General features: G+C 47.1%; 1 protein-coding gene across 1 annotated transcript; it reads right to left on the bottom strand.

Moving 5' to 3' along the window:
• Window positions 1-2,506: 2,506 nt before the first annotated feature.
• ACOT4 (acyl-CoA thioesterase 4) lies at window positions 2,507-7,218 on the bottom strand. The gene is given in 5 exon segments (XM_003734032.6): window positions 2,507-2,920; window positions 2,923-3,309; window positions 3,312-3,351; window positions 5,263-5,465; window positions 6,579-7,218. Coding segments are annotated over 5 exon segments (1,263 nt in total). The 5' UTR covers window positions 7,045-7,218; the 3' UTR covers window positions 2,507-2,753.
• Window positions 7,219-9,969: the final 2,751 nt, after the last annotated feature.

Below are 9,969 nucleotides of genomic sequence, written 5' to 3'. Positions count from 1 at the left end.
GAAGGATCAGATGTCCCTAAAACTGAGGCAGGAGAATAGGGTCTGGAAGCAGTAGATCTCGGCTCACTGCAAACTCCGCCACCCGGCTTCAAGCGATTCTCCTGCCTCAGCCTCCTGAGTAGCTGGGATTACAGGCCTGTGCCACTGCACTTGGCGAATTTTGTATTTTTAGTAGAGGTTGGGTTTCTCCGTGTTGGTCAGGCTGGTCTCAAACTTCTGAAGAGAAACAACTGGTGATCTGCCTATCTCGGCCTAACAAAGTACTGGGATTACAGGCGTGAGCCACTGCGCCTGGCTGAAAAGTTCTTAAACAGATTTCTAGAGGTGTATTTTGTCTAGTGGACTGAAGCCCACTGAGGTTTTTAGAAAATCCCACAAACTTTTTAAGAAAATTGTTCTGGCTGAAGAACAATTCCAGTTCCACCATGAGCTAGAACTCAAAAGGCAGAGTACAAAGTTGAAAGAGAAGTTTAGACTCCCCTTTTCCATCTAGGAAGCAGGTTAAATTTAATGGCTAATTAATTTTCATAAGAAAAATAAAGGTTTCAACTCAGGAGGTACAACCAAAACCCACAGAGAACAACTGACAGAGAGTAAATTGAACACTAATGAAGGAATTGGCAGCAAGTTCTGTTCTCAGGTGTGTTTCAGGGTTGCTACAGGCCAGTGACAGCTGTGTGCCACGTTTTCCCCAAGTTTGAACAGGAGTGCCTATAGGAGTTACCTTATACTTGTCGCACCATTGCATTATGGATATGTGTCTGTGAGGAGAGCTAACTTGTTTGTTTCAAAGCTGTTCAGATTGAGAAGAGTGATATCCAAGGTGCTGAACCGAAGGAACTCTCCTGAGCCTCATCTATACCTCAACCTGATACAGATGATGACATCCTGGACTTTCACCCTGAATGTGATACTATAATGAAATGAGATTTTAGGGGAGAGCGTTTAGAAGACGGATGGGTATATATTACATGTGGAGGAGTGTATGGCCAGAAGGCAGATTGCATTTTCCAAAGATGGTTACAGTGTTTCTCATTCCACATGCTCTCCTCCAGAACCTTGCCACTCTCCTTTCTTTCTTTTTTTTTTTTTTTTCTTTTTTGAAATGGAGTCTCCCGCTGTCTCCAGGCTTCAGTGCAGTGGTGCGATCTTGGCTCTCTGTAACCCCTTACTGCTAGATTCAAGCGATTCTCCTGCTTTAGCCTTCCAAGTACCTGGGACTACAGGCAGGCACCACCATGCCCAGCTAATTTTTGTATTTTTAGTAGAGACAGGGTTCACCATGTTAGCCAGCATGGTCTCAATCTCTTGACCTCATGATCCGTACGCCTTGGCCTCCTAAAGTGCTGGGATTATACGTGCGAGCCACCGGCCTGGCCCACTCTCCTTTCAAGAGGCAGACTCTATGTTCTTCTTGAACTTTGGTTAGCCTTTGACTGCTTTGCTCCATGGAGTATGGCAGAGTGACAGTATGCATAATAGCTTCCAAGACAAGGCTGAACAAAGGTCATGTCATTCTGCCTTGCTTGGTATGCTCACCCTTGGAGACTCTATACTTTTATGGGAGGGAGGTTGGTGATGGTTGTCAACTGGGAACTCAGGAAGGGATATGATTTAGGGGGTTCTCACTTTCTTTCCATCTGGGACTTCTTGCTAATTACTTGGGCTGAGTGTCAACCCCTCAGTCAAATTGCCGCAGCCTGTGTCACTTCGAACAATGGTGATCCATTCCTACAGAGTCCTGTCCCATTTGCAGACTCTTGAGAAAAATACATGGTTAATAGAGTTTTTTTCTAAAAAAAAAAAAAAAAGTATAATAAATGCTATGTAGTGTTGATGTCAAGGAGAGTAAGGAATGACTCCTCCAAGATTACCACACTATGATTTTCCAAGGTCTATTTTTTTTTCTCTTGAGTCAAGGTCTCACTCTGTTGCCCAGGGCTAGAGTACAGTGGTGCAATCATGGCTCACTGCACCAACCTTGACTTCCCAGGCTCAAGTAATCTCCTCCCACCTCAGTCTCCTGAGTGGCTGGGACCTCGTATGTGCACCATGTTTGGCTAATTTTTGTTGGGATTGGGTTTTGCCATGTTGCCTAGACTGGTCATGAACTCCTGAGCTCAAGCGATCTGTCCCCCTTGACTTCCCAAAGTGCTGGGATTATAGGTGTGAGCCACTGTCCCCAGCCCCAAGTTCTGTTTTTAGATCCAGGAAGTGAGAGGGAAAATAGATCAAAGTCATTCTCCTTGGAAGAGAGTAGAAACTTAACCATTTTAGAGACAGGTGGTCTCATCTCCTCCTGTTAAAGGATTCTTCACTGACCTTTACAGTGAAAAGGTCAGCTGCCTCTCCTCATATTAACACCCCTCTGTATGTCTTTAGCCAAATAAAATTCTACCCTGTTACAGTTGAACAGCAAACATTTCCATTCTTTCACAGTGATGGAAAGTCACCAGCTTTAAAACTCACCTATGACTCAAAGCATTAACTAAAAAAACACCTAGAATGAAACACAAATCTTAACAGGTGGGTATATTTTTCACTTATTTGTGTCACATACCTCTGAATCTTCTACAACAAGCATGTTACATTAGTTAAACTGATGACAAAGCTTATTCAACAAAGTTACCTAAAATATACCATTCATGACAAAGACATGGCTTCAGTGTTATATAGGAGACAGCTGATTCACATAGGGTATTGAACCCTAGAATCTGATCTTGACTCTCTCATGTCAGCAACAGACAAATACATTACAATTTAGGGAAAGCTATTTTCTGGGTACCTCCCAGGTGTTTGCAGAAGAAGGCTAGAATTTGCTTACAGGCATCCACCTGGGCCTTAGAATGAGCCCTGGGCTCCCCACCCCACATCACATGTTTGTTCACTAATGCGTGAAAGGAAGCTGGGCACAGGGGGAAGGAGGCTCGATGTGATGCCCAGTCCCAGGGTAACAGATGATCTGGGGTTTTTCCTTTCCATGGGCCTGTAACCGTTCAGAGACTGTTTGGGCATACAACTCACTCCTCCAGTTATGATCATCCTGACCAATAATGAACAGGATGGGCCTCTGGGCCTTCTCTATTGGATTCATGCTGAGGTTCTCATACCCTCCTACAAGGTCATTCCTTATATCCACGATGTCCATGAGGCCTGAGAAAGCTACCTTGATTCTCCTCGGGTCATAGTACAATGGCGGAATGCTAATCTGCTTATAGTTTATGCCTTTGTTCCCACTTGTCCCGGATCCATTGATGGAAACTGTGGCTGAGACATTCTTCAAGAATGAGGCCATTTTGAGACAAATAGCCCTAGAGAAATGCCCAAAAGCCCAATGCCTGGGCCTTTTACCTGGAAGAAAAGACGAGAGAAGAGTCGAGTCAATAACTTATCCAGGCCGGGCACGGTGGCTCATGCCTGTAATCCCAGCACTTTGGGAGGCCAAGGCGGGCGGATCACTTGAGGTTAGGAGTTTGAGACCAGCCTGGACAACACGGTGAAACCTCGTCTCTATAAGAATACCAAAAAAAAAATGCTGTTGGCAAGAAAATAAATTTAAAGAGAAAAAAAATACAAAAAAACATAGCCAGGCATGATGGCAGGCACTTGTAACCCCAGGTACCCAGGAGGCTGAGGCAGGAGAATTGCTTGAGCCAGGGAGGCTAAGTTTGTAGTGAGCTGAGATTGCACCACTTCATTCCAGCCTGGGCAACAAAGTGAGACTCCATCTCAAAACAAAAGCAAAAAATTATCCAATTCAAAAACATTTTTCTAAAATGCAAACAGAGATGCTGCTAGCTTTAATCTGGGAATTATCCACAAGAAAATCAATCTCAGCTGACAGAGAAGTTTCTTTCCATGTACAGAGTATCTGGCTGAATACCTGACAGACAAATCTTGGTTTTTTTTTTTTTTTTTAGACAGAGTCTGACTCTGTTGCCCAGGCTGGAGTGCAGTGGTGCAATCTCGGCTCACTGCAACCTCTGCCCTCTGGGTTCAGGCGATTCTTCTGCCTCAGCCTCCCAAGTAGCTGGGACTACAGGTGTGTAGCCACCACACCTGGCTAATTTTTGTGTATTTTTAAGAGAGATGGGGGTTTCACCATGTTGGCCAGGCTGGTCTTGTACTCCTGACCTCATGATCACCTGCCTTGGCCTCCCAAAGTGCTGGGATTACAGGTGTGAGCCACCACGCCCAGCCACATGACAGTCAAATCTTAAAATCACTGAAAAAAATTTGGAAACTGATTATAAACATGTCAGAGAATTATCCACTAGAGAATGCTGAGCCACGGAGCCCATTAAGTTCAGGGCCACATTCAGGTAGGCCTGACTGAAGTCTTAATGTGGCAATGCATTCAATAGTGTGGATGCATCCAATACCCAGCTCTGTTCCAAGATGTGAATCATTCATCAGATCAATACATCTTTGGTATTGGAGGCGGCCTGCTGGAATATCGAGCCAGCCTCCTTGCTGGCCATGGGTTTGCCACGTTGGCTCTAGCTTATTATAACTTTGAAGATCTCCAGGTTAACTGGACTTCAGACCAGTTAACCTGGTGCCCTGGACTGGTCTGAGGTAAAAGGAGCCAGGCTTCTCTCCTGGGTCTTCTAGGGCCCCAGGGCATGCCCAACCCACCCCATAGAAAGCCTTGCTGCTTTTGGAATGTATTTAGTTCATTATTTGAGCTGCCTTCATACTGGTTTCCTCAGCCTTCCTTCATCATGTAGTATTTTCAGCCCACTGTTTACCTTGCCTCAATAAAAAGTTTCTAATGCCAAATAGGAAAAAAAAAAAAGAAAGCCTCGCTGCTTCACACCACCCTCAGTTGTTGGATGAAAGGTGTTGGATGATAAGTATTGGGAAATGATTACAAAGCAAGACTTTATAATAAGTAAATTTGTTCTTAGCTTTTGAAAGGGGTGAACAAGTTCTGACCAAAATCTGAGAACATGCTCTGACATCAGAAAATTAAAGTTAAAAAACAAGCATGCAAAGACAATAGATTGGAAGTTCCATTTGCAATGCACAGATAATATTTAATATTACTAAATAAAACCTCACATGGATTTTACAGTTCATTCTATACCATGAATCTATCTGACAGAAAAAGTAGAAATAGGCACTTTCTAAGCCAAGGAAGTATCCAAAAGAAATCTTGGTGAAAGAGGAACAGAGCAGCATTACTGCACGTAGTACAGGTTACATTCTCTATGGAGATATTTCTAGAGAGTCTAATTAAATAAAGGACACAAAGAGAACCCGGCGATGTTGAAGCATGTAGCACAGGGCTTCTTCAAAGTACTCCAGGGGTATGATGTCCAAGTTCCTGGGGAGATCTTCAAAGTTATAATAAGCTAGAGCCAACGTGGCAAACCCATGGCCAGCAAGGAGGCTGGCTCGATATTCCAGCAGGCCGCCTCCAATACCAAAGATGTCAGTGATCCCTGGGAAGGGTCCAGGTCCTAGAAAACAAAATATTATAAATGGAAGCCATTATACAATTTAAAGAATTTGCTGCCGGGCGTGGTGGCTCATGCCTATAATCCCAGCACTTTGGGAGGCCTACGCGGGTGGATCACGAGGTCAAGAGATCGAGACCATCCTGGTCAACATGGTGAAACCCCATCTCTACTAAAAATACAAAAATTAGCTGGGCATGGTGGTGTGTGCCTATAGTCCCAGCTACTTGGGAGGCTGAGGCAGGAGAATTGCTTGAACCCAGGAGGCAGAGGTTGCGGTGAGCCGAGATCCTGCCATTGTACTCCAGTCTGGGTAACAACAGTGAAACTCGGTCTCAAAAATAAAATAAAATAAAATAAATAAAGAATTTGCTTTCCTGGCTGGACACAGTGGTTCATTGCAATCTCAGCACTTTAGGAAGCCAAGGCAGGAGGATCACTTGGGGCCAGGAGTTCAAGACCAGCCTGGGCAATGTAGTGAGACCCCCATCTCTACAAACTTTTTTTTTTTTTGAGACAGAGTTTCACTCTTGTTGCCCAGGCTGGAGTGCAATGACACTATCTTGGCTCACCACAACCTCCACCTCCCAGGTTCAAGCAATTCTCCTGCCTCAGCCTCCCGAGTAGCTGGAATTACAGGCATGCACCACCACGCCTGACTAATTTTGTATTTTTAGTAGAGACGGGGTTTCTACTAAAACCCCCAACCTCAGGTGATCTGCCTGTCTCAGCCTCCCAAAGTGCTGGGTGCGATCTCGGTTCACTGCAATCTCCCTCACCCAGGTTCAAGTGATTCTCGTGCCTCAGCCTCCCAGTAGCTGGGAATACAGGCGTGTGGCACCAAGCCCGGCTAATTTTTGTATTTTTAGTAGAGTTAGGGTTCCACCATGTTGGCTAGACTGGTCTTGAACTCCGTCCATCTTGGCCTCACAGAGTGCTGGTGATATAGCTCGTGAGCCACGGCGCCTGGTACCAAATCCTCTATTTTGGTACAGTGGCCACTGACATAGTCAGTGCTAGCTTCTCTGACCTTGCTCCAGAGCCAAGCCAGTGCTAGATGGCACTGGAAACTAACGGAGACCCAGGCCACCGACACTCACACCTATCGCCAGCAGCCCGGCTCAGCTGGCGGCAAAAAGAGTGTGGCGCACACCCGGCCCGAGCGCACCGGCTCGCGCCGAACCCCCGGAGGGAGGAAGTCGCGCTCGTGTCGCGCCTGGCAGAGCAGCCGTCCAGGGTCGGGGTCGTGGCCGTCCAGCACCTCCAGCTCCACGACAAAGGGAATCTGTACGTCTCGCTTCAGAAAGCGCCAAAAAGGCTTCTCGGGTTCCAGGGCCCAGAGCAGCTCCATGGGCTCGAGCCCCGCGAAACTGCCGCCCAGCGCGGGCGCGCGCTCCAGGTCCAGCTCGCCACGGGTGTCCGCGCAGTAGCACGCGTGGGCCCGGAAGAGCGCGGCCTTCTCGTCGCGCAGCGACGCGCGCAGCGTGATCTGCTGCTCCGGGACCAGGCCGCGCACGGCGATGTGCACCGGCTCGTCCCAGCAGCAGCGGCCCGCGGGCTCCAGGAACAGAGTCGCTGACATCTTGGAATCGGAGCGGGGAATCCTAAGGTCGAGGTCAGAGACCAGATCGTGGCAAGCGCGCCGTGTGCAGAGGTCGTCCGGCGTCCTCAGGTGCCTGGAGCGGCCGGTGGCTGAGGAGTCCTAGAAAGCGGGTGGGACTTCAGACCGGTTAACATGGCGCCCCAGACTCGTCTCAGGCAAAAGGAGCCAGGCTTCTCTCCTGGGTCCTCTCCTAGGGCCCCCGGGCGCGCAGGGCATGGCGCCCAACCCACCCCGTAGAAAGCCTCTCTGCCTCACACCACCCACAGTTGTTGGAATGAAAATTGGATGATCAATTTGTGGCGAAACCAGAGGTGAATAAGATCAAGCCAAATTCCAGCCTTTCATGGGCTCCACGGCAGGTTTTGTTTGCTTATTTATTTATTTTTGGGACGGAGTTTCGTTCTTGTTGCCCCATGACAGGTTTTGTTTCTTTGTTTGTTATTTATTTACTTACTTATTTATTTTTGAGACGGAGTTTCACTCTTGTCACCCAGGCTGGAGTGCAATGAATGGCATGATCTCGGCTCACTGCAACCTCCACCTCCCAGGCTGAAGCGATTCTCCTGCCTCAGCCTCTGGATTAGCTGGGATTACAGTCATGTGCCACCTCAGCAATTTTTTGTATTTTTAGTAGAGACAAGTTTCTCCATGTTGGTCAGGTTGGTCTTGAACTCCCGACTTCAGGTGATCCGCCTGCCTCGGCCTCCCAAAGTGCTGGAATTACAGGCATTAGCCACCATGCCTGGCCTTTTTTTTTTTTGAGACGGAGTTTCACTCTGTCACTCAGGCTGGAGTGCAGTGGTGCGATCTCAGTTCACTGCAACCTCCACCTCCCAGTGGTTGGGATTACAGGCATGTGCCACCATTCCTGGCTAATTTTTGTATTTTTAGTAGAGATGGAGTTTCACCATGTTGACCAGGTTGGTCTCAAACTCTTGACATCAAGTGATCTGCCCTCCTTGGCCTTGCTGGGGATTAGAGGTGTGAACCACCACACCTGACCTGTTTTTGTTTTTTGAGCTGCAATGCAGTGGCGAGATAACAGATCCCTGCACCCTCAACCTCCCAGGCTCAAGTGAGCCTCCTGCCTGAGACCTTGGAGTAGCTGGGACTACAGACCATGTCACCGCCACCATGCCACGCTAATTTTTTTTTTTTTGAGACGGAGTTTCGCTCTTGTTACCCAGGCTGGAGTGCAATGGTGCGATCTCGGCTCAATGCAACCTCCGCCTCCTGGGTTCAGGCAATTCTCCTGCCTCAGCCTCCTGAGTAGCTGGGATTACAGGCATGCGCCACCATGCCCAACTAATTTTTTGTATTTTTAGTAGAGACGGGGTTTCACATGTTGACCAGGATGGTCTTGATCTCTTGACCCCGTGATCCACCTGCCTCGGCCTCCCAAAGTGCTGGGATTACAGGCTTGAGCCACCGCGCCCAGCAATTTTTAAATGTCTATTTTTAGAAAGGAGGGGTCATCCCGTTTCCCAGGCTGGTCTCGAACTCCTGAGCACAAACTATCCTCCCACCTCTGTGGGAGGATATAATCCCAAAGTGCAAGGATTATAGACATTTTTTAAAAAGTCTTATATTTTGAGCCACTGCACAAGGCCTGAAGATCCAGATTTCTAAGAAAGGTCTAAGTCACATATTTTCTCCTGTCATGGAATGTTGAGACTGGCTTAAGCCAAATGAAGATTGCCACCATTGCCCCTGGGGTCAGGGTGGAGTTAGCATTCCCTGGAACTCATAGCTACAGGGGGAAGGGCAATAAAATCAGGAATTCTACTAAAAGAGAGAAGTGTAATAAATACTGAGCAGGCACCTGACAATATGAGTGTGGCAGAGGAACTTCTCATGAGGGTACTGATGGCTTTTTGAAAATTAGGGCAAGAAAGGACATGCCTGTAATCCCAGCACTTTGGGAGGCCAAGGCAGGCGGATTATTTGAGGCCAGGAGTTTGAGAACAGCCTGACCAACATGGAGAAACCCAGTCTCTACTAAAAATACAAAATTAGCCAGGCGTGATGGCGCATGCCTGTAATCCCAGTTACTCGGGAGGCTGAGGGAGGAGAATCACTTGGACCAGGAGGCAGAAGTTGCGGTAAGCCAAGATGGCACCACTGCAATCCAGCCTAGGCGACCAGAGCAAAACTCCATCACAAAAACAAACAAACAAAAAAATTAGAGAAATAAAATATGGGTTTAAAAGGAGTTGTGATTATTAATGTGGCAAATTAAGGAATTTGGAAGTTGGAGACTATGAGAAGACTGTGGTATGTTTAGATTTGAACACAGAATTTGACATAAAAGATATGTTGGAAAACAAAAAAAAATTGCTGTTCGGGATTACAGGTGTGAGCCTCCGTGCCCGGCCTGGGTACATAGTATTTCATGCCTCCTTGGCATTGCTTAGTTTAGAGCCTACATAGCAAGTGGCTTCAAGTAATTAGTCTAACTGGGAGTGAGATGTGACAGCCATCGTATTTTAAATGCTTCTCTGGGCCTGATCATTTAAAGGGGCTTGCATTCCTCAGATGAAAGCCTTTTTTTTTCTTCCTCATGACTATAGTTAATAGTGTATTGTATTCTTGAAATTTCCTAAGACAGTAGAGCTTAAGTGTTGCTGTGATCTGAATGTTGGTGTCCCCTACCTACCCCAAATTCAAATGTTAAAACCTGTCAAAGGACAAAATTACAATTAATTTAGTTAAAAAATCTCCATTGGAGGCCTGGCGTGGTGGCTCATGCCTATGATCCCAGCACTTTGGGAGGCCGAGGCGGGTGGATCATGAGGTCAAGAGATCGAGACCATCTGGTCAACATGGTGAAACCCCGTCTCTACTAAAAATACAAAAATTAGCTGGGCATGGTGGCGCAAGCCTGTAGTCCCAGCTACTCGGGAG

The sequence above is a fragment of the Callithrix jacchus genome, chromosome 8 (genome assembly GCF_049354715.1).
Source record: "Callithrix jacchus isolate 240 chromosome 8, calJac240_pri, whole genome shotgun sequence".
NCBI lineage: Eukaryota > Metazoa > Chordata > Mammalia > Primates > Cebidae > Callithrix > Callithrix jacchus.
Note: the sequence above shows the minus strand (reverse complement) of the source record. Positions and strands in the feature narration are given on the sequence as shown.